At 35.3% G+C, this 25859-nt stretch overlaps 1 protein-coding gene across 1 annotated transcript in view; it reads right to left on the reverse strand.

Moving 5' to 3' along the window:
- Positions 1–6594: 6594 nt before the first annotated feature.
- Positions 6595–25859, reverse strand: part of Trim23 (tripartite motif containing 23) — a 30941-nt gene continuing 11676 nt past the window's right edge. The window contains exons 4-11 of the mRNA XM_042690900.1: positions 24126–24404; positions 23218–23400; positions 22234–22449; positions 17427–17561; positions 13535–13664; positions 12935–13045; positions 11546–11670; positions 6595–8813 (exon numbers count right to left, since the gene is read on the reverse strand). Of these exons, the coding sequence (XP_042546834.1) occupies positions 8634–8813; positions 11546–11670; positions 12935–13045; positions 13535–13664; positions 17427–17561; positions 22234–22449; positions 23218–23400; positions 24126–24404 (1359 nt within the window). The 3' untranslated portion in view covers positions 6595–8633. The remainder of the gene's footprint in view (positions 8814–11545; positions 11671–12934; positions 13046–13534; positions 13665–17426; positions 17562–22233; positions 22450–23217; positions 23401–24125; positions 24405–25859) is intronic.

Here is a 25859-nt window from a genome sequence, read left to right on the forward strand (position 1 = left end):
TCTATTTATCTTGCTAGCTATGTCCTTTACCATGCAGGAACTTTTCAATTTGATGCAATATCTTGGAACTTTTTGTGCTCTCAATTGAGATACAGCAGAATTCCTGACCACACTCCCTCCCACACCCCAGCATTCTGCTTCTAGGCTTTGCCGAATAGGGAATGCATTGGCTTGGAACCATGATAAAAAGAATCATGGAACCTCTGAATAGCCTAACAGGAGCTAAAATAAAAGATAAGCCATTAGACAGTAATGTTTCTCCTTCCAGGTTCCAGTAGTTAATTCACAGAAGACATTGTCTCCTTTTCCATGGATCTGCTCCTGCTATTATTCATTACAGTATATAATATTTTCATAATCAAAATATACTTTACTGAGGTTGCATTTTAAATTTTCGCCGCTTCTCACAAAGCATAGGAGACCTACTTAAAAGTATAAATGTTTCCAGGTGCCAGTGGCTCACACCTGTAATCCTAGCTACAGTTCAAAGCCAGCCCAGGCAGGAACGTCTGTGAGACTCTTATCTCCAATAAACCACTAGAAAACCAGAAATGGCACTGTGGCTCAAGCAGCAGAGTGCTCACCTTGAGCTGAAGAGCGCAAGGACAGTGCCCAAGCCCAGAGTTCAAGCCCCACAACCGACTATATATATATATATATATATATATATATATATATATATATATACACACACACACACACACACACACAATGTGTATATATAAATGTTATCTTGAATAACTTAAAAGAGGGAAGCCGGCAGAACTTCCCTGAGAGTACTTACCCTCTGACAACTCTGATAAACTTCTCAGCCATTACTGAGGCAAGACAGATGATGCTTTCTGAGACAGACAAAAACTGTAAGATATATACTTAAGTCAAACTTAGCATTTGAAGTACAAAAAGAAAAAATACACAGGCAACAGCCACATAACTCTGTGAGTGGGTGTATGAATGCAAAGTGAGAGAAAAAGACTAAAGCTCACATTTCAGAATCTTCTTAGTTAAAACAAAAGCGGTTAAAAAGGCAGACAATACTTTCCATAGAACATGCTCATTAATTTCTAAAAATAAGGGGCTCTTCATCTATAAGGAATTGCTCTAGGGTGATATCTGTTCATTAGGTTGCTTAAATATGTTGGATGGTAAAAAAATGAAATGAACACACAAATTATGCCCATATTAAGCAGGTACAGATTTGTTACATTATTGTACCCTAAATGACATAAGAAATGTTTGCAGAGCTTGGTGCAGGTATAAGGTATTTTAAGTAATGCAGAAATGCAGAGATGGTTTCCTTTGTTTGGGATATGGGAAGGCTAGGTACATACAGAAGGGAATTGAGCTTCCTCTCATTTTGGTGTCCACAGGCAGTCCTGGAATCAACTGCCCCCAAAACTAATGGACACCTGCACATACTTTTAAAGTTTTTTTTAATTATAAAGGGGATGTACAGACAGATTACAATGTCATCCGATGTATTTTTAAGCGGTGAAAATGTCTAACTTCAATAAAACAAATTGGCATAACCATTAGAAGTGTTTAAGGAGAAACTAAGATCCAAAACAGAACATTTGTCCTTGCTGCTTTTCTCTATGAGACATCTGCATTGTTTAATTTTTCCTTTTTCTGAGTTCATATGACCTTCATTTGGGTTACCAGCCTCTACTGATGCTTCTTTCAGGTTTGATTACAAATCCTCAGGGAAATAAATAGGGATAACCCAAATTGGCTATTTTTGGTTCTATCAACTATGTCCAATTGATGGGCAAAGTAGTTCAAGGAAAGCTTTAGGGGTCCTAGTCCTTGACAATTATGCTTTTGCTGTTTCTTAGGGATCTTAAAGAACTTAAAAATATTTTCTTCCATGTATGATTTGAAAAGGCAACCTAAATATTTAAGCAAAAATAGAGAATCTGAGGGGAATCGGAACATCTTATGTCATTTATCCCCCAGTCTCTGAAACAGCAGCTTAGACCTTTTGACTCATTAGATCCAATGAATGAAAGTTTGGAGAGCTTTGAAAGCCTTCATGTCATATTCCAAGTGTCCAGCAGGGGACAGGCTGACCAAATAAACTTTGCTACTGAGAAACAGGTGGCGGCAGTGAGAGCTGACTGCAATGACAGGAGCTATTGGTTTGGGAATCTCCTATTACCTCTGGGACCTCATATTACCTCCAAGAAGTGTAAGAAAAAAACAAAACACTTTTCTTTGAGAGGGTGAAAGCGGGGCTGTTAGGAATCGAATCTACGACCCCCAGTTCTAGGCAAGTACTCTACCATTGATCTCCATCCCTGACATCTGAATATCTTTAAAGCCTAAGAAATTCCATACTAGATAATCACCATGACTCCTTTCCATTTTCTGGGCCAACTCAGCCCTATTCTTGTGTTCCCAAACATTGGTTCGGGGCCTTAGCCTCATTCCCTATGTCCTCTTTCTTCTTTTCCCTCCTCTCCTACAGAAACCTGCCTTCTGGTGTGTGTGTGTGTGTGTGTATACACACATGTATATATATATATATATATATATATGTATATATGTATGCATATATAAATTTCATAGAGTTTTAGTTCAGTGCAAGCACAATTTAATTCAGTGCAAGCACAATTAAGACTATTACTATTGCTGAGTGTGGTGATGCATACTTGTAATTTCAGCATTTGGAATGCGATGTAGAAGGATCACAGAGAAAATTTGGAGTCTACATTTTCTGTGGTTTTTGTTGGTGACAGAAAAAGAAAAGCCTGTAAATAAGTAATCTGTTAAAATTACTCAGGTTTATTTTATTATTTATCTTACTTATTTAAGAGACAGATGCCAGTTGCCAATGGCTCCCAAATCCAGCCTAGGCAAAAAAGTCTGTGAGACTCCATCTCCAAAATAATTAGCCAATAGTTAGCTAGGGTGGAGGTATGGTTTAAGTGAGACTGTTGTTAGAGTAAGCAAGCCATGTCAAGGCAAGGCTTTGAGTTCAAGCTCTAGGACAAAAAAAAGAAAAAGAATAAATGAATAATGAAGTAGGTATGTCAGCAATTTCTTATTTTGCCAACTTTAATGGAGTGTTTTTCTCCAAATGAATCCAATTGTGGATCTATTAATTATTCTTCATTCTAAAATATGCATATGATGCCTTGTTAATTTAACTCATGAGTAGATAACTTATATATATACATATAGTATATATATATATATATATATATATATATATATATATATATATATATATATATATATATATAAATCAATTTTAGTTGTAGTTTGCTGGTTTGAAACCTAGCCTTTTTTCAATGATTGACCTAGGGAGGACTCAACTCAGGAAGAAGTGATGTTGGGACCATGTCTGTGATGGTCAGTCCTGATTGTCACCTCAGTTGTTAACTTGGCTGGATAGTCTCCAGATTTCTAAAACGTATCTTTGGGTGTGTCTGTGAGATGTTTGCAAAGAGGACTAGCTGAAGGTGGGGGAGCCCCTCCCTCTTGAATGTGGGTGGTGGCATTCCTATGCTGAGGGCCAAATGAAAGGCCTATTGTGGAAATGTTCTAGCTCTCTGCTTCATGGCCTCCATGAGGTGAGCTGCACGGCTCTACCAAGCTCCCACTGATGGAAGCTGTCAGTGACTTCTAGTATGCTTGAATATGTATGTTACCTGTATAAGCATGTGTGTACATAACAATATATATGTATATGTATGCTTATATATATAATACATGTGTATGTGACACATACATGGTACACATTTTCTCTCAAGTTGTAAACAAATTTTTGCCTCTTTTAGAGGATTTTGTGTGGGAACAATTGCTTAGTTTAAGGAAGTGTTTTAGATACTTCCTGTGGTCAACAGTGTCTCCTCAGTCACGTTCTATTCACAGCAGATCCTGAGTGTTTGCAACCTCAAAAATCCCAAGTCTGTACTTGCAGTAGTATGAAATAACTCAAGATCGGCTCTCTGGATGTCAGTTTACTCCTTGTAGATTAGGGTTCACTGATCAGCCTAGAGTTCCAGGCAAGAAGCTTATCTAAAGGATAGCTTTACTCTCATTACAGATGTCCATCCATCAGTCCTGCCATTCCTAGAATTCAAGGTGGCTATAGGGTAACTGCTCCAAGCAAAGACAGATATGAACTGAAGTCAGAGATGCCATATTTTACCCTGTCAAGTACCTGTTATAGACTTTCCTCTTGGTGTGACAGATGCCTGACATGAAAAGGAAGACTTAGTCTGTGCAAATCAGAAATTTCAGATCATCATGGTGGGAAAAGCATACCAGAACAGCACATATCATGGCAGACACGAAGCAGAGAGGAGCCTTAACAGGAAGTAGTAGCTACCACAAACACTCCCCCTCCCCCACACACATACACTTTTCACCAATCAGTATACTTTCCTCAAATTCATCAACCAAATGCAACCAGTATAAAAAAGGGTCTGGAAACCTGGGTCAGTGGTAGAGTGCCCACCTAGAAAGCAGATGGCTCTGAGTTCAAGTCCTAGTAATTCCAGAAAAAAAGAAAACATTTATCCATGTGCCAGTGGTTTACACCCTGTAAGCCTAGCTACTCAGGAGGCTGAGATCTGAGGATCATGGTTCAAAGCAGCCCAGACAGGAAAATCCTTGAAACTCTTATCTTCAATAAACCTCCAGAAAACTGGAAGTGGTGGTGTGGCTCAAGTGGTAGAGCACTAGCCTTGAGCTGAAGAGCTCAGGGACAGCACCCAGGCCTAGAATTCAAGCCCTAATGTAAATTTGTGGCTATACTGACACCAAGTGGTGATGAGCCTCATTTCCCACAAAATACTGAATGACTATTCTGCTTTGAGTGAAAAATCCTATTTGACTAATGAATTTGTCTTTTAAAAATATTTTTGTTGTTATTATAAAGGTGATGTACAGAGGAGTTACAGTTACAGAAGTCAAGTAAAGACCACATGAATTTTTCTATTACATGTTAAAACTTTATTTTGTTGATGGACCTAAAAACATACTTGCCGTGTTTTTCTTAGTTATACAGTAAGTTATAGGAAAGGTAAATGAAGAACAAATAAGTGAAGTCTTTGAACTCATTTTACTGCTATACATACTAATATCCAAATGTTTTATTCTATGTATAATTCCAATTTTTTTTTTTTTTTGGTGATAGTAGGTTTTGAACTTAGGGCACTGCCCTCATGCTTGCTAGGCCTGCACTCCACCACTTGAGCCATGCCTTCAGCCCCCCCACCTTTGTTATATATATTTTTTATTGTAAAGATACTGTACAAAGGGGTTACAGTTACATGAGCAAGGTAATGAGTCCATTTCCTATCAAACATTGTTACACCCTCTGTTATATTTCCCCTACCATCCTTTTCCTTCCCACCTCCCCAACTCCTTCCTCCCCTCCCCCTTAAAGTTGTAAAGTTCATTTTCAACATACTGTCTTGTACATCTCATTGTTATAATGGGTCATCCTGTATCCTTATTTCAGCATTTTGTTATTTCCCTTCCCCTCCCCAAATTAGAAAAATGTATATACAAGATGCAGGACACCAGAATCAAATACTGACAACAGGGGTTGTACCATGGGGGAAGAACATACAAAGAAACAAAAAAAAAATCACATAGTACATTATAAGTACATTATCTGCAATAACTAGTATATGTCTAGGACAAGCAGAAGAGGTCAAAAATCTATGTACATATGTCCATAGAACCTGATGCCAAGCTAAATGAACCCCAAGGTAGGGACACAAGAGGTTTTATCTTTGTAGCACCCCAATCCTTTTTTAAATTGTTATCCTGAAAATCTTAGCCTCCTGAGTAGCTAGGATTACAGAAGTGAACTATTGGTGTCAGATTAGTTCCTAATGGTCTAGTATTGAAATTAAGATGTATTATAAGGGATGACTTGAATTGTATGAAGACATTATCTCATACTTAACCCTTATTCCTCTTTATTGTTTTAGGGAATAGTATATCAGTCTTCTTTCCTCTTATAGTAGTTTTGTAACTTGAGAACTATCCCAATGTTACATAAAAAGTCTCTTAGTGGTATTAGCTCAGAGCTATCACAAACTTTCAACTTTCTTTTTGTTTTTGTTTGTTTTCCTTTTCTTCCCCCCAGCAGTGCTGAAGATCAAATTGAAGGCCTTGCATAGGTTACATTTTCACTATACTGCTGAGTTATGTTTTCAAAGTATTTTTAGCGATCATTTAAAATGTTATGTTCTCATTTGAAACAACATTAAATTTGAAATTTGAAAAATAAACATTTTACTTGGTTCATTGCAAAAATTAGCATCCCCTAAAAAAGTTATAAATTTGACCTACAATGCAAATACAAATAAGTTATTCCTAAATCATTTCGCTCCATCTAACAAATTACACTTCAATTCTCACCCATTTTGTTTGATTGGTTCACTTAACCATAGCACAAATAATGCCTTTTTCTTCTTTGGAATGCTAGGGATCAAACACAGGGCTTTGTGGATGTTACCACCGTGTTAAATCCCCATCCCAGAATAATGACTTTTGAGATTAATTACCAGCAACATTACTAGATAGATGGTTCAAGAACAGACTTTTTAGAATGATAGTACTTCTTTATAATTTAGCATTTTATTTCTGACCATACTGTTCATATATGAAATATAAATAATGGCTTTGGTGGTTATAAAGCATTTCTGAATTATAACCAGGGCTATCCACTTAACAAAACCTGTTCTACATAATCCATACAGTAATAATCAAACAATACAGAAATTCAGAGATGGGGCAAATTCTTATATATTTAAAACTGTGATTCTTAAATTTAACATTTTTCAGTGGAAGCAAGCACAATCTTAACTAATGATTAATAAAGGAATACAACTACAAACAGGAACAGGAGCCTGACAAAAATATTTCTTTAAGAAAAGTCACAAATACTACATGATATATACATAATTGAGGCCTATGCACAATTTTTAAGTAGTGCCAGGTTATATGCTAAGAATGTAGATTACAAAGTTTAGAAAAATTAATGAAATGATAATTCACAAGGAAAGAAAGTTCACATGTTAGTGTTACACTTCATTTTTTCAGTAAACTAGTAGAGAAAACAGTTCAAGGGCTCACAGGCAAATGCAACACCTTTATTTTCACAGTTATTCAAAATCAGTCAAATGTTAAATAACTTAATCCCAAAGTATTTCTTATACACACAAACTACTTGCAACAGCATGACTTTTTACTTGAAAAATAAAGGACAAAATAGTATTATTTCTTTACTTACATTCGCCCATTACACTGATGGGCTTTTTAAATGCTTGTTTTCTAATAGTTTTTTTTTAAAACAAAAACAAAAGTACATCTGAAAAAAAAAAAGAACCAAAAGAGTGCCTCCTAAAAGTAATATCCTGTCATTGGACAGAATCCTGTCATTGTACTTAAAATAATTCAACAAGTAAGATTTAAGACTCCATCCTAAAGCAAAACGAGCATTTAAAAAAATTAACTAAATCATGCTTCCATAATAAGAATATCCCTTAAAAATGAGAACTGAGGACCAGTAACGAGCACAAAATTATTAAAACTTTTATTTACAACACTGTAACAGGTAAGCTTTGTGAATGTTTCCTTTCCTCCTGTAGGCATGTGTTTCCTCTTAAATAACTGCAATCTTGTCATAAACAGCTTGAATTGTGTTTCATTGTAAAGTTCTTGTACTTACTTTAGAAAATATTTAGAATAAGTAAAAGGCATTCCTCACTGAACAGATTAAGACACAAGTAGTTTTCTATTTAGATCTCTTTTTTTTTAATCTTTTATATAAGTAAACTGAGCCTGGTTCTTTGTGTAGCTTTCTGTACTTTCCTATAGACATTTCCAAAAAGAATGCATTATTATTTTAGCAAGAAAAGTAAATATGGTGAAACACGCAGAAGGAGCATATAGACTGCTGAACTAGCTAGATTCAGGCCAGGAAATGGGTCTTTCATAAGTTAATATGAAAATGACTTTCACAGCTTTAATATTCAGTTTAGTATTAATCTAACAACCCGGTGTACTTAGGTAATATTTCTGTCTTATACAAATACTTTAGGAGAAAGTTTCAATAAGTGAGAAAAGATTAATTTTTATAGCTTTATGGTTCTTACCCATCAAGGTGTTCTGTTATATTGAACATAAAGGTAAAGTAATCCCATTGAACTAAAATGCAGTTTCAATTCAACTGAGCCATGTCCACTACTAAGTACTGCCAAAATTCAGTATGAAGGCATTAAAGAAACTCCCTTGCTCCACAAAGGTTCTACTACATACTCATTTGGCTGTTTTTTGTTCTTCACTGAAAAAACAAACCTTCATTTACCCTTTCTCTGTGAATTCTTCTCTCCCAATACATGTGTCACATTATAATCTGAAAACTTAAATACCAAATGTAGTTTTAAAAAGATATATCTGAACAAAATCTCTAGTTAAACCAGTCTAATTTGCTCAGACATTTAAATTTTTCACAGACTTTAAAAAAAGTAATAGCATACTTAGTTTCCCATCCACGGTTGTTTTTTTTTACATACACATTCTAAATTAACTATCATATTTGGAATGAAGAATTACTGATAACATAGTATGTGCAAAATACCTCTTATCCACAACTGCATTTTAAATCAAGCAACATCTAATACTCCAGCAGCTACAAGATGCCGTGAGAGCCAGTCCAACCCTTCGTACAGCCCCATACCACTTCGAGCATCACAGCCCTGAATATACCAACTACGGCCACAGCAGAGTTTATGGAGACTGAGAAGTTCAGTGATTTCTTCTACTGACAGAGCTCCAGCAACATCCTGAAAGATATTCACACAACAAAATTTTTCATTCAGGTGACCACTTTTCTAATTATTATTATCTATTGACAAGTTTAAAAGTTAAAACCTGATGCATCTTTTGATAATTATTCTGAGATGAACAGAAAAAAAATTAAGTTTTGATTAAAATGATTTATATGAACCTGTGTCATATAAATATTATAAAAGTAATCTACAATGAAAGCAATGAAGGCCATGCAGCATGACTGAAAGTTCACTTCATAAGGTTCACTTCATAAGGTTGACTTGCAAAAGAAAATTTAATATGCATATACAATAAAAACTGGTTTATATAAATTTATATAATGAAGAATTCATTACATTCCCACTCCAAACATTCCTTACTTGTACTTTTCAGGAGTAACAATCTATAACAATTTCCTATATAATTTTCCAGGAAATTCCCACATAAATTCATGCAAAGGAAAAAAGAAATATACATGATGCTTTCTACATCTTTCAGAGTTTGTTTAGAAAGGTTTTTTTGTTTTAATGACCATGTTCAATTGGAGTAAATACCTTTCTTTTCTCAGCATGTACAGGTTTCCTATATCATTTTGACTATTGAATTGCCTTCTACTGGATCGATGCAATGTGATTTACCTAATCATTTACCGAATACCGAAGCCATGCTTTTATATACCAAATATGTGCAAGTAATCTACAGATAATCATCTGTAAAAGGATTCAGGATGTGCATAGATTATATTCAAATCTTGCAAAATTTTTTTAAAAAAGAACTGAGTATCTGAACATGGTGGTATCTGAGGGATACTCAAACTAAAAGGCAACTGTGAATTCATTCATATATATGCATAGATAAGTTTACATACATTTACAAAATCATTTATAGGACAACAAGATAGATTACCATGGAACTTCAGGGTAAAAGTTGTTTAAAACTTTGACGGGTACCACCAAATTGCCCTATACAAAAGCTATTCATTTAATAACCAACCATGTATATGAGGTCTTGGGATTTTAAACCAATTTCATCTTTAACAATATAATAGGCTCCATCTTTGCATGTCCTAAATGTGGCAGTTTTAGATTGCCTTTCATTTTTTAGAAAGAGGAAAATTCTATTCATCCTACTTTCCCTTCTCTGACATCTACGCCATTTAAACTTCACCTCTCTCCTATCTGTGCTTCTCTTAAAAATATTCTTATCCTCCTAGAAGCTTGGACTCAAGATGCAGGACTCCTCATCTACTCCTAATCCTTCATCCTCCCTATTCAGAAACCAAATACTAGCACTAGCAAATTTGCCTCCATAAAGTCTCTCTTATCTGCCTCCATCTTTCTATTCCTCTAAATCCAGGTCTTGTTGACTGTCATTTGAATTATTTCAGCAGTTTACTGAATCTCCTTGCCATGATTCCCTTTTTCTTATTAATTCTGTGTTTGATACCCTAGAATTACAGTTTAAATAATTGGCATGTTCTTTTTCTTGTTGGTCATGGGGCTTGAACTTTGGGCCTGGGCCCTGAGCATTTCAGCTCAAGACAAGTTCTCTACCACTCGAGCTACAGTGCCACTTCTGGTTTTCTGGTGGTTAATTGGAGAAAAGAATCTCATGGACATTCCTGCCCAGGCTGGCTATCAACTGTGATCTTCAGATATCAGCCTCTTGAGTAGCTAGGATTACAAGTATGAGCCACCAGAGCCCGGCACTGGCATATTCTTATCACCCTCTTGCCAAAAACATTTTGATTATTCTCTTTGCTCATAAAACCTGAAATTTACAGTCTGTTCATGTAATAGGCTGAGAAGTCTATAAACTTCTCAGTTCTAAATTTGTTAGGCTTTCATAAGATGACCTTATCTAGTATTGTGGTATTTTTTCCTTTATCTTTTACCTGTACCTCATACAAACAGCTATTTGATGCTTCCCAAAACCACTCAAGCCATTATTTTTTCTGCCTATATTGCTCTTCATTCACATATAGACTGAAAAGCATCCCTAACTTCAACTCAATGCTATTTTTGTTTAATTCTGGAAATTGAACCCAGGATTTTGTGCATGCTAGGCAAGTTCTCTACCTTATAGTCACATCATTAACCTTGGTTACATAGCTCAAGGTGGCCTTCAACTAATTTTCAACTAAGGTACTCCTGCCTCTACCTTTTTTTTTTTTTGTCAGTCCTTGGACTTGAATGCTGGGCCTTTGAGCTTGTTTTTGCTTAAGCCTAATGCTCTACCACTTGAGCCACAGCTCCATTTCTGGTTTTTTCTATGACTAATTGGAGTTAAAAATCTCTGGACTTAGCTGGCTTTGAAATGTCATTCTCATGTCTCAGCCTCCAGAGAAGCTAGGATTACAAGCATAAGCCACTGGTGCCTGATTCTTCCTCTACCTCTTGAAATCCTACTTTTTAAAGCTTGGAAGATAATTACTTTCAGAACTTTTCTGTCTTAAGTCCCTATTACAGTATTATTCAAATTATTTTCTAATTTTTCTCTTAGAATCATACATTTATTCATATAATTATACAAGTGAACATAAACTGTCATTTCTTTTTTGTATAATTAGGGTATACTTTTGCATACTAGGGTACCCAACAAAGCACTTTCCATGTAGACTGTATTCATAATAAACTAGCAGAAAGTTTGTAAATATCTACTGAATCAATTCCTATGAAGTACATCCAGCTGCCTTAAGAAATATCCAAGCTACAAAAATAAGTATTCTCTTATAAAAACTTATTACCTGTTTGTTAGCAAAAATCAGGAGCAAAGCATCCCGTAGTTCTTTTTCCGTTAACAACTTTGCAAGTTCACTGTGTGATTCACTAATTCTGTCTCTATGACTGCTGTCAACAACAAATACAACAGCTACCAAAATAAAAAAAAAAATCAAGTAGTTACTTGTTAAGTTTCAAATATTTAATGCTATAATTATTGTATCCTAACTAGATTTGTTTACTACCTGTATTTTCATATAAAGGCTGCCTTTTTAACGGTCAGAGCACCTAAAACAATCAATATATAATCTTGAGTACGTCTGAATATTTCACAGGCTTCGTTTCCCCATCTATAATGGATTTGATGACATTTTGCTCCTTCCAGCACAGATGTGCTGTTCATCAATATTTTCTTTCAAATACTGTGAACATGTATATCTTAAGATCTTCCACTGACATGCCCCTTACTCTTTGAATACTATTTCCTTTACAAAAGTCTTTTAAAAACACTATCACCATCTTTTTCTCTCCAAAGTAATATTCCCCCAGGCAAAATATCCCTAGGTTTTGAATATTCCTTCAAATTCAAAATTTTGTTTTTTCCTATCAATTACAACTAAAACTAAGAATAATTCAAAAATTTGAAAGTAAAAATAAATAGCTAGATGCACATTTAGGTTGAAATAGGATGATATATGGAATAGGTGTTTAAATAGAATGTTCAACCAGGAAACAGTGGTTTATGTCTATAATTCTAGTTTCTCAGGAGACCAATATATGAAGATCATAGTTAGAAAAGTTCGAGACTCTTATCTAAAAGTTAACCACTAGAAAGTCCGAAGTAGAGCTGAGACTCAAGTGGTAGAATGCCAATCTTGAGCAAAAGAGCTAAGGAACAGCATCCAGGCCCTAGGTTTAAGCACCTATCTCTCTCTCTCTCTCTCTCACACACACACACACACACACACACACACACACACACACACACACACACAAGCTTCATGTTGGGGTATAAGAGACAAAAGTGTAGAATGGAGAAATAGATAGCTAGAACATAGCAAGACCACATACCAAATATTTACCAAATATTTGACTCTATGCCACCACTGCATTGCCAGTAATCACACCCTTATGGATACTAATATACTTTACATGTTAAGAGCAATCAAAAGATAAGTGCTCTTAACTGCCTATACATCTAAGGTAAGTATTGTTTTCATTCTAATAATAATGGCTTGTCATGAATACACCAAAAATGCATAACCACCATCATTTCTTTAAAAAAATAAGGGGCTATCCTCTGATATGTATTCAAGTATTTACTATCCAAACATCAGTTTTGCTAGTCAAATTAGTTTGCTGAAAACTAACATCCTGAAACCTTTAAAAATAATGATGTTATTCTTGACTCTTACCTTGGGTATTAAGGTAATAATGTTTCCACAATGGTCTTAATTTGTGTTTTCCACCAACATCCCAAATAGTGAATTTTAGATTTTTATATTCTACAGTTTCCACATTGAAACCTGTTTAGCAAAAATAAATTACTTTTATACTCTATTTATGTTTCCAATGAATGACACATCAAACACAGACAACCCAGTTTATAATTGTGATTTAGGAATTTTCTGTATTCATCAGTAGCTACTGAAACCCAACCTACTTTCTCCCTACTGCCCTCTATACCTCCACCATGGTCCTTAGGATCTTGGAATTCACAAGACCGTGGAATTCTGGGGGGTCTGTAGCATTACTATCTTCTCACTCCTAACTCTGAGTCAAGGTCACCAATCATTTGTTTCTTCTAACTGCCCCGTCAGTTCTTTCTTACTATCCCACTAACTACATTTCAATCCCATAGTCACAGAATCTTTTTTCTCTCTAATGCTGGTGTCTTACAGCCACAAAAAAGCCACTTGCACAACAATATCAAGGAAGATACAGAGCATACAGCTGTAAGGTAGAGTTTATCTACACAATGTCCAAGAAGGTAAAAAAGCTGTATTCATACTTACCAATTGTTGGAATGGGCTGCATGAACTCATCCTGCTTTAACTTAAACAAAATAGTAGTTTTTCCAGCACCATCTAAACCTAATGTAACAACTCGAATTTCCATTTTGGGTCCAATGTGAACTCTATTGTCCTATAATTTAGAAAATTTTAAACTCTTTTATAATTTTGATATGAAGTTAAAATGTGACATTACTCACATATTTATAAAGCACCTTAGTTTATCTTCAATGTCTCCTTTTCATCCTCAAAATCCCTTAAATCTGATCTTCTCAAGGAGATGAATTCATTAACAAAACTACAAATGCCTTAGTAAAACTAACACTCAGCTATGCCATGAATTTTGAAAAACACATATACCTATTTACTTTTTCCAGACCCTAGTTCAAGCAAATCTTCTTTCAATGTGTTTTTTTAAACTGTACTCAAAAATTAAAATATGACTGTACTCAAAAATAAAATAGTTAAAGATACAAACTACTCCTCAATACCCAGAAATAGCTACTGTTCTGACTTGGGATGCATATCCCTTCACACACCTCCCTAGGAACTCACTAACATACAGAAACCAAACAAATATGCTTCTTTTTTTTTTCTTTTTATGGTACCAGGGATTGAATTCAGGGCCTCAAGCTTGCCTAGCCAAACACTCTACTACTTTTGTTTCTGTTTGTCTGTTTTTCAGATAAGGCTTATGATAATTTTCCGTGGGCTGGCCTTGAACCACTATTTTCTTAAACTTTACCTCTCATTTCGATGAGCCCATAGGCATGAACCACCACACCTGGCTGATTATGCCTTTTAAAACAAATAATACTAAAATTTTCCACTCAACATTATATGACTGAATTTTAATTTCAATACATAAAAATCAAAGCTTTTTTTTAATGGCTCCATTACATTCAATGAATCACAATGTAGCCAATGCACAACTGTTAGATTTTAGATCATTTCTGATTTTTTCACCTTACAAAGAATGCTGACATTGTGGTGCTTGCCTATAATTCTAGCATTCACATGCTAGGACAGGACAGATACGATAATCTTAAAGGAGCTAATCAAATTTATAGCAACAGGTGAATGGCGGTTAACTAGGGGCCAAGAGTAGGGATAAAGTGAAGTTGATGTTTAAAGGGTACAGTTTCAGATTTATGAGATGAAAAGAGGCTGGGAAAGTGGCTTAATGGTAGCATCCTTGCCTAGCATGCATGAGGCCTTGGGTTTGATTCCTCAGTACCACAGAAACAGATAAAGCTGGAAATGGCACTGTGGCTTAAGTAGTAGTGTTAGCCTTGAACAAAAGAAGTTCAGGGACAGTGCCCAGGCCCCAAATTCAAGCCCAAGGACAGGCAAAATAAATAAGTAAATAAATGATTAAATGTTCTCAAGATTTATTTCAAAACAATATGAATATACTTAATCATATTTACTTATACTTTTAAAAACAGGTAAGATGATAATTTGATATTATGTGGTTTTTTTACACAAAACAATGAATCAAAATAAAGAAACTTGTAGCTGTAAAAATGAAGTAAAAATGTCCTATAAACTACTATGGAGTGATCTTTAGGATATATATTTAGCTGAAAAAGAAACAAGAGAAAAAAAAGTACATATGCTATCCCCTAAGCTTGAATGAAACATAAAGTTAAGACTTTTATCAGTGCTATGTATATACCTATTCTTTATTTTACCTTGCCAAAGATTTGTTCCACAGTACAGAACAAGGAGAGCTTGATGATGCTCATAGAATGCTGTCAATTGTAATTATTATCCTAAATGCTCTATGTAGTGAAAATAGGAAGACTTTTTATAAACTGCTAAACTTTATCAAAATTTCAACTATGTCAATTTTGTTTTTGTCATCTACCGTTTAGATCTTTAATTTTAGAAATAGAAAATGTTTTATGGTCATCATTGTGGCAACCTGTCAACAGAATTTTCTAACAACTGAACTTCCCATGTCACCTTCTATATTGGAGAGGAAAATATCGTTTTGGTTCCCTTTTTCCAGGTAGGGTCAAAATTCACTCTTATCATAAAGCAGCTATAGAACAGATAATTGACCCTTTATACTCCTTTTTAGGATTAAAAGGGAACAAAATAATTTAAGGGAAAATGATACAAAATAGATGAAGAGTCAGGGAAATCACATATTATTTTTAATAAGTATCAAGAAGGTAGATTCAGAAGTTAACTCCTTTTAATCTTGTGTGTGTGTGTGTATGTGTGTGTGCATATTGTGTATTGGTGAGAGTGCTGTCCCTTAGTTTTTGTGCTCAAGGCTGATACTCAACCATTTAAGCCACACCTCCATTTCAGACTTTTATGTGGTTAATTGAAAATTATAGTCTCAGATCTCAGCATCCAGACTAGCTAGAACAACAAGTGTGAGCTGCTCTGGCTCCTCATTTTAATCTTAAATCACCAGATTAGGAGACATAGAAGGGGCTATCTAACTCTAGCCCCTCTTCTAAATTTTAGGAGGAAATATATAAATGCCTCATCCTTGGAAAAGGTAAAAATCTAGGTAGGGGCTGAGAGGACAAAAGGCATTATCAAAAGGAAGTCCTGAAGGTTACCTTCATGAGCCTCATCCATCTTACTCACCATTTAGTAGATGTTGCTAGACTGACAAGACCATATGTATTTGCTCAGCTCAGAAAGTTTAAAAGCTACACAAAGGAGCCACTATTTTGGGTCTTTAACTCTCATTTCATGCATGGGGAGCAAGAAATGTTTCTCTTTCTATTTTTCCCTACTTAACCCCCTCAAATAGCAATAGTTTAAAAAGCATGTATTTTACCTTAAAATGTAGCAAGAAGGCATAATATATAGAACCACGTTTATATTTTAGTGATAAGAAAAACTTAAAAATTATGCATTGTTTTCTGTGTTGAACACTATAAAAAAGGAGGTAGAGGAAGATACAATGGAAGCTAGACTTCTCTGAAAAAACCTTACTTTCCAGATTGGACTCTAAACTCTGTAAATGTTTCATACAATTAGAAAAAAAACCTAAATTATCTCAAAAGCAAGATAAGCAAGATGAAGCTCATGATCCTTTCTAAATCCAGGGAACCTAGTATAAAAAGAAATAAATATACCAATCAAGTATGGGCACTGTTCTATAATACGATTCAGAAGGCTGAGATCTGAGGATCATGGTTCTAAACCAGCCTGTGCAAGAAAGTCTGTGAGACATTTATCCCCAATTAGCCAGCAAAAAGCTTGGCATGAAGTTATGGTTATGTGGTAAAGTGCCAGCCTTGAAGGGAGCAAAAGAGCTAAGGGACAGCATCCAGGGCCTGAATTCAAGCTCCATTACTGGCATACACAAACAAAAAAGGTTTGAAGGAATCAGAGAAATTAGAATATGGTTTAGTTGATAATATTAGTGAAAATATTAGAGATTAATTTCAAATTTGGGGGTATGAGTGATTAATTGTTCTCAGAGTCCCTAATTTTTGGAGATGTAATTAAAATATCTCGTACATGAAATGACACAATGTTAGGATGAAATAACCTTAGGATTTGTTTTAGAATACTCTAGGAAACTATAGATAAGAAGAAGAAAAAAGATGTTTATAGAGCTTAAAACTAATTGATTTGAACAAGAAGATTCATTATGTCATTTGTTCCTATTTTCCACTAATAAAAGCTTTTCTTCAAAATAATTCATGAATATGTAATTCATGAATTATCTGATTGTCTTGAGATAATTATTTAATGTACATCAATTATGACTGATCAAAAAATATATCTAAAGGGGTTGGGCTATACCTCAGTAGTAAAGTGGTTGTCCAGGATGTTCTAAGCCTTAGATTCACTCGCAACATTACAAATTAAAAGAAAAAAAGAAAAAGAGACCAATAATTAAAGTAAGCTACCTTACCTTTGTAAAAGTGACAGGAATGCTAGCATCCAATTGAATATGATCTGCAACCTCTGTAAACTGTTGTTGCTGTTTCTGCAAGGTTTCCAATAATCTTGTAATTTCCTGTTTTGCCAAAACAACTCTACAATCATCCTAGAAAAGAGAAATAAATCTTATTAATTTTTTCCATAAGAAGATATACCATACTAATTTGAAATAAAAGTCAGTTGAATGTTACAGTATTCAAAGTTGATTTCAATATAAATTTGACTAGATAATAATAACTAGGTTGCAATAAATAATTTAAGTTCCTTCCAACAAATGAATGGATTATAAATTATGGTATATTCACAAATGGAACACTACACTTCAGAATGAGAACAAAACATAACCAACAACATGATTATGTGAACTCACAATGTTAAGTAAAAGAAGAGCTTATTCTGTATAATTCCATTTATTTTAATTATCAAGGCAATTGCTTCTCAGCCTTTTGATTAAGATCAAATGTAATATTAATTACTAAAATGGCCAAATGAAACATGTGGGTCAAGAAAGTGATCTATCCTGTGGGAGAAGGCAGGTAAAGAACACAAGGAAGAAGATAATGACACTTTTATTACTTGATCTGGGTGCCTGATTAGACACTAATGATCAGCCTGAAATTTCAGGCAGCTGAACATCTATTACATATTTCTGTGTCTCTATTTCACTCTACAAAATGTTTAAAATATATTTTAGAATGTACATACATTGGTTTAAAAATACTAAAATTTAAACTGAAATTTCCTCATTCTAGATCTCTAGATCCTCTCTTTAAAATAAAGCATTTCCATTAAAAATAAAGCATACATATGTATACACTGGAAATGTGTACTTATGTACATTCTATTTTATTTTATTTATTTATTTTTTTGGGTCTAGTCGTGGGGCCTGAACTCTGGGCCTGGGCACTGTCCCTCAGCTCTTCAGCTCAAGGCTAGCGCTCTACCACTTGAGCCACAGAGCCACTTCCAGCTTTTTTCTTTTTGCTCATGTGGTGCTGAGGAATCAAACCCAGGGCCTCAGGCATGCAAGGTAAGCGCTCTACCACTGAGCCACCTTCCCAGCCCCTTATGTACGTTCTCTCTCTATATATATTCTCTCTATATATAATGCTAATACAGTCTTAATGTGAAAAAGATCTCTAGATATGTAAGTTCAGTGAAAACAGTGATATTATCTATTTTAGTTATTGATAAATACTCCATTTGATTAATAGCAATTCTATTGTTCAGTTGCTCAAAATAAAACCCTTGTAGTAATTGTTGCTCTCTCTTTCTCTCTCTCTCTCTCCATCATCTCTCCTTTCAACAAATCCTAGTAAATATTCATCATCTGAGCATTTAAAAATTCTTATTTATTTTTGTAGTACTAGGACCTTGCTTTGCAAGACAAGCATTTTACCACATAAGCCATGGCCCCAATTCTTTTGATAGTTTTTTGTGTTTTGTGTTTTTTTTTAGTTTGTTTTTCAGAGAATGTTCTGTAATTTTGCAGACTGACCACAGATCACAATCCTCCTCTTTCTTGATCCTCCCCTATCTCTGCCATTCAGGTAGGTGAGAAAGTCGTATGTTCATCCACATCAGACTGCTTTTAAGATCGGGTCCCACTAACTTTTCTGAGTTGTCATTGAACTGTAGTCCTCCGAAATCTACCTACCAAGTATCTGGGATTACAGGCATGCATCCACATGTCTAGCCATAACCTGGGTACTTCTAACACCCAATATTTAAGCCACTACAATATGCCTCAGCTGGAATTCTATAATAGCTTCCTAATTAATTCCTTCTATCTCTCTTTCAAATTCACCTTCTATTTTTCTTTTTTGCAATTTTTTATTGTGATTAAGTGATTATATAAATTTCACAGTATTGTGGGATAGTGATACTTAAAGTCACCAACACATTCTAATCTGCATGGGGCAAATTGTCTTTATCATGGTCTATAAAGTTTATGAGTTCTTTTTTTTTTTTTTTTTTTTTGGGTCCAGTCGTGGGGCCTGAACTCTGGGCCTGGGCGCTGTCCCTCAGCTCTTCAGCTCAAGGCTAGCACTCTACCACTTGAGCCACAGCGCCACTTCTGGCTTTTTCTTTTTGCTTATGTGGTGCTGAGGAATCGAACCCAGGGCCTTGAGCATATAAGGCAAGCGCTCTACCACTGAGCCACCTTCCCAGCCCCTAAAGTTTATGAGTTCTATGAGCTTTGACAATAGTTATTTCTTCCACATCGAGTGATATGTCCATTTCTTTCCTTTTGCTTAGTGTCAGGTGTTCCCTCTTTCCAAAGTGGATGTATAAGTGTACATTCCCACCAGCAGTGTAATAGGGTTCCTCTTTCTCCGCATCCCCTCCAGCATTTGTCATTGGCAGACTTTAGGATGTGAGTTATTCTAACTGGGGTAAGGTGGTATCTCAGGATTGTCTTTATTTGCATTTCCTTTACAACCAGGGATGGTGAACATTTCATTTCCTCATGTATTTCTTTGCCATTTTTTATCTCTTCTAAGAAGTTGCTCTTTAGTTCCCTTGCCCATTTAGTAATTGGTTTGTTGGGTTTGGAGGGGTTCATTTCTTGAGTTCCCTATATATACTGGATATTAACCTCTTGTCTGATATATTGCTGGCAAATATTTTTTCCCAGTTAGTTGCCTATCTTTCTAGTTTGGTTGCTATAGCTTTAGCTGTACAGAAACTTTTTTATTTTAAGGTAGTCCCATTTGTCGAGTGTTTCTCCAATTTGTTGTGATCCTGGAACTCTGTTCAGGAAATTCCTGCCTGTGCCTATAAGTTCAAGTGTCTCTCATATTCTATCCTGAAATAATTTCAGAGTTTCAGGGTTGATGTTAAGGTCTTTAATCCATTTTGAGTTGATGTTAGTGCATGGTGACAGGGTGGGGTCCACTTTTAGTTTTCTGCCCAGTTTTTCCAGCACCAGTAGTTGAAGAGGCTGTGCTTCTTCCATTGTATGTCTTTGGCTCCTTTGCCAAATATCAGGCATGTGGTTTTATTTCTGGATCTTCTATTCTATTCCATTGGTCTTTGAGTCTGTTTTTGTGCCAGTACCAAGCTGTCTTTGTTATTATGACTCTATAGTAGAGTTTCAAGTCCGACACCGAGATCCCTCACATGTTGTCTTTTTTTGCCTAGACTTGTTTTGGCTATTCTAGGTTTTTTGTTGTTCCATATGAATTTTTGGAATTGTGTTGAATTTGTATATCAATTTTGGCATTATGGCCATTTCACTATATTAAGTCTGCCTATCCAAGAACATGGAAGGTCTTTCCATTTCCTGGTGTCCTCTATAATTTCTTTCTTTAAGTTTTTATAGTTTTCATTAAATAGTTCTTCACCTTCTATTTTTCATACATTAGCTAGCGTGGTCCTTCTATCACTATGATCAAGTCACATTAGCTAGCGTGGTCCTTCTATCACTATGATCAAGTCACATTAGCTAGCGTGGTCCTTCTATCACTATGATCAAGTCACTCTGTTGTTCAAAACCTACACCATTGCTCCACCTCAGTTATAGTTGAAATTCTTACAGTGGTCCACAGGGCATTCCTTGCATAAAATTCCTACTACCACTAATTTCAACTCTTCTTATCCCTTTCTTTGCTTATTCCAGATTTTTTTTGCTAGCCTTTGAATATATGCTGCCCTAGGACTTTTGCTGTAGCCCTTTCCTTTATGAATAATATTTGTAAAGTTCTTTTCCCCTTAGTTCATTACTTTCTAACAAAAAATTTACTTATGTAGCTATGGTATAGTTTATTCTTTGCTAGGATGCTAGTTCCACAAGATTCTGACTTATATGAATTATATCATCCTTAAATTTTTTGTTATTATAAAGGTAATGTACAGAAGGGTTACAGTTACATACATCAGACAAAGAGTACATTTCTTTTGGGATAATGCTACCCCTTCCCTTGCGCTTTCCAGATGATGAAAAAATTTCAAAGACCAAACGTTTGAGCAAGACCTTAAAGAAAAAGGAAAATTTTGTGGTCGCTAGTGGCTTATACTCCTAGCTAATTAGGAGGTAAAGATCTAAAGATTGCAGTACAAATGAGAATCTTATCTCCAGTTACCTACCAAAAAGTCAAAAGTGGAGCTGTGGCTCAAGTGGTACAGTGCTAGCCTAGAGCAAAATGCTTAAGGACAGTGCCTAGGCCCTGAGTTGAAGCCCTAGGACTGGCACAAAAAAAAAAAAAGAGTAAAATTTCTACCAGCAGAGACAGAGATAAAAGCATTCTGAGCAGAGAAAAGAATATGCTTGGCAAAGGAGATCAAGAAGTCTAGTCGTGACTGAAGGAATGACAAGTTAAGAGAGCTCACAGAATCCAGAGCTTTTATGATAGGGAGAGCAAATAAGATACTGATACAGTTGATGGAACATTTTGAAGTTAGAAACACATGTCCTAAGTATGTTAAAACATGTAGCAAAACCCAAATATTCACTAAGATTAATAGTGCGCATATCTAAAAAAATAGTGTGTATCCCTGATAATTAGCTACTTAAGTCTAACAATCGTAGCCCTAACCACACTTTTTTGGGGGGGAGGGGTTGGTCATAGGGCCTGGCACTGTCATAGGGCCTGGCACTGTCCATGAGCATTTTTTGCTCAAGACTAGCACTCTACCACTTGAGCCACAGTGCCATTTCTGTTTTTTTCTGTGTATGTGGTACTGAGGAAACAAACCCAGGGCTTCATGCATGCTAGGTAAGCACTCTACCACTAAGCCACATTCCCAGTCCTCCTAACCACATTTAAACTACCTACCTGCTGTAAAGTCTTTTCACAATGCAGACATGCTGTTGAAACCTGGGACAACAAAATAGTCATATCTTCTTGTTGCTGCCTAAGCCAAATCAATTTTTCTCGAACATGGGCATCAACAACACTTAGAGCCATTTCTTCCTGACGACAGAGAGTTTCATGTAGATCAGAAAAATAAGCACGGACACACGATCGGGCATTTTCTGCAGTACCTGGTACCTAAGAAAATAAAAGTTTTTAATTAATTATAACTGTAAAGAACATGTTATATAAAAATATAAAAAATTTGAATACATCTATGCTTTTAACAATTCAAAATATTTATTTTCACATTAGATATTCCTCTTCAACTATAAATCTTGATTATCCAACTATTTATAAATTATATCTCAAGCAAAATGGACTATCTAATCGCATTCTCCCTCACCTCCAATCAAAGTTACCTCCATTTCAATAAATGAAAACTCCATCTGTGTTGCAGAAGTAAAAATATAAAAACAAAACACACACATACACAATAAATGTATATATCATCCATATATTTATCTTCAGAAACTAGTCTCTGAGCAAATTTTACTGGTTTCAAAATATAGCCAAAATCTGTCATGTCTCACCATCTCTTCTTACAACTTGACCAAGTATTACTATATTTCAACTAATTATTTTAATGCCACCAAGTTACTGCTTCAATCAGTATTAATAATTAAATGCTCCACATTTGCTTTTCTGGTGGTTAACTTGAGATGAGTCTCACTGACTTTCCTGCCTGGCCTCACTTTGAACTGCAATACTCAGATCTCAACCTCCTGAGTAGTTAGGAAGTGGTTACGAAGTATAAGACACCAGCACCGAGCTGAAATGAAAACTTTTTAAACATTACTGATAACTAGTACAGTACTGGCATTGTACTTGTGTAATACTTCCTAGAAGGTGAAAAAGTGAGAATGAAAAAGGGGAAAATAAAGGAGGAATAAAAAAAATTCATACATGTTCTGTGTGAGCCATTCCGATTCCATCTTCCACTATTTGTTCTCCTCCTTCAATGTGCTGAACAATTCCAACTAATTTTCTGGAATAATCTGAGATTTCCTCAGTGAAGGTCCGTATACAATGGGCCATATCTAAAATTGATGCTCGGATCTGGTTAGCTTCTGGTTCTAATACTGAATGCTGTAAAATACAACATAATTATAAAAAACAATTCATAGTATTGATGAATGATACAAAAAACTGCTTAAATCTCCCCAATACACAAGAATATCATTATAGTTGATTTTTATAACATATTTTTAAAAATACAATATAAGTTTAAAAATTTGAATTGTAATTCCTTTATAAAAGATTGTAAATAATTAAAAATTTAGAAATCGATTTATGACTAAGCAAGAAACCAAGAAATTATCTCTGAAGTTATATCACAAGTAATAGTTCATCATCAGATAAAAGAGACTGTGTTATGAAAACATGCACATGGAGAATTTTTTTGTCCATCATAGGGCTTGAAATCAGAGTCTGGGCACTGTCTCTGACCTTTTCTGCTCAAGGCTATAGCTCTACCACTTTGAGCCATAGCTCTACTTCTGGTTTTCTGGTGGTTAAATGGAGATGAGAGTCTCACAAACTTTCCTGCCCAAGCTGGCTTCGCACTGTGATCCCCAGATCTCAGCCTCCTGAATAGCTAGGATTACAGGCGTGAGCCACCAGTGACCAGCAACAAGAGAATTTTTATTCCCTGCTCAAAAGAACTAAGACCTCTCTAACATTTTTATCAACTCAGAAGTTAAATTTCTCATTTATTTATTATCACTTAACTCTTCGACCCAGCATAAAGAACCAGGTCATTAAAAATAAGTGTTCAGATAGTAAACAGCTTTCCAATTTAATTAAATTCCTACCTTGTGACCTTGGTGTTTTCCATATTCTTTGCAGACACAGCACATAAGTGGGCTAGTTTGACAACCTTCTTCCAGGCAAACAAACTCGATGGCATGTACCTGGTGCTGACAGCACATGGTTTTCTCATGAGGTTTATCAGCTAAAGGCACTCGCCTGTGCTTTGCTAATGTCTTTGTGGAATGGGTAACTTGAGAACACTCTGAGCACAAGTGAGTTGCACACACAGTGCAATATACAGATGCAACATGGGCTTCATCTTCATCACAACGAATTATGCTCTGATAAACAAAAATTAAGGACTTAAAACTGAACCCATTCATTATAACACAACAAATTTTGAACAGTCTTTGTATATGATGTCAAAAGGGAAAATTCCTTAAGTCTAACATACCAAGTAAAGTTTATCTGATCAAAGCAAAATGTTTCACAAACTGCATAGCTCTCAGAACAGGCTCTAAGAACAAGTATAAGAGGAGCAAGTATAAGAAAATGGAAGTAAAGCACATGAAACAACTCAACTGGCTACAGCTTAATCAATCAACCAATTAATTGATTTAATTAGGGTTACAGCTTAGTTGGATGCCTGTAAAATGCTGAAGTTTAGTATATGTCATTAAACTGTATTTTGGTTTGGTGGTCTGGATCAAAAACCCAAATCCAAGATCTACAAATTTTATTTAACAATGAAAGTGTACTAGTAATTAAATACTAAGATAATTTGAGAAAGTTTTCATCTAAGAGATGAGTGAGAAGTTAGATCTAAAAGTGAGAAGTTAGCTCTAAGATTGATTACTAATTTGGGACCAAAATTAAACCATTCTCATGAATCTATATTCATGAGAATCTATGTTTCTCCCTTTCTCTTCTTCCTTCTTGTACTTGGGTGCCTCTTCCTCTCTCTCCATTGCAGGATTGAACCCAGTGCCTCTTGCATTGTTAGGCAAGTGCTCTGCTACAAAGCTACATTCCCTAGATCTCATGGATTCATAGTTAGAGCCAAGGTCTCTTCCATCAAATTTATACTAAAAAATTACCCTGTATAGAGGTTAAATATCTTTATTATAAAGATTTTAAAAAAGGTACCCATTAAAGACATTTCCAGTGTTTCATTTTTTTAACACAATTCTATTTAAAGAATCTGATATAGTAGAATTTGCTATGAAGGTTTTGAAAACAAAGACGCATAGATTCAATGTATGATTATTAAAAAGTTAGTTTGGATGAGACCTGTATGTCTTTTTTTTGGTGCCGGTACTGGGGCTTAAGCTCAGGGCCTTGCCTGCTTGCTTAGCTTTTTTGCTCAGGCTGGTAATCTACCACTTGAGCCACAGCTCTACTTCTGCCTTTTTATTAAGTTGTGATAACAGTCCCAGAAATTTGTCTGCTTTGGCTAGCTCTGAACTGCAACAGCAGTTGAACTGAGCAGCTAGGCTTACAAGAGTGAGCACCTGACAAAATTTGTACATGTTAATGGCTACCATGAGTGTTTTATTTTTGTTTTCAGAAGGGACAGTTGGCAGTTCTAGGAGTTAAACTCATGCAGGCATTCTTCCACACTTGAGGCTTTTTTTTGAGAAAAGGTCTCATTATATCAGCATAAACTTTTTTTGGTCCTAGTATTGAGATTGAACTCAGCTCTCACTAAGTACAGCCAGTACTCTACCATTTGAGCCACAACTCTACTTCCTTGTATTATTTTCTTCTGTCTTTCCTTCTTTCCTCCTTCTTTTCTT

The sequence above is a fragment of the Dipodomys spectabilis genome, unplaced genomic scaffold (assembly GCF_019054845.1).
Source record: "Dipodomys spectabilis isolate Male_0828 unplaced genomic scaffold, ASM1905484v1 ptg000140l, whole genome shotgun sequence".
In the NCBI taxonomy this organism is placed as follows: Eukaryota; Metazoa; Chordata; class Mammalia; order Rodentia; family Heteromyidae; genus Dipodomys; species Dipodomys spectabilis.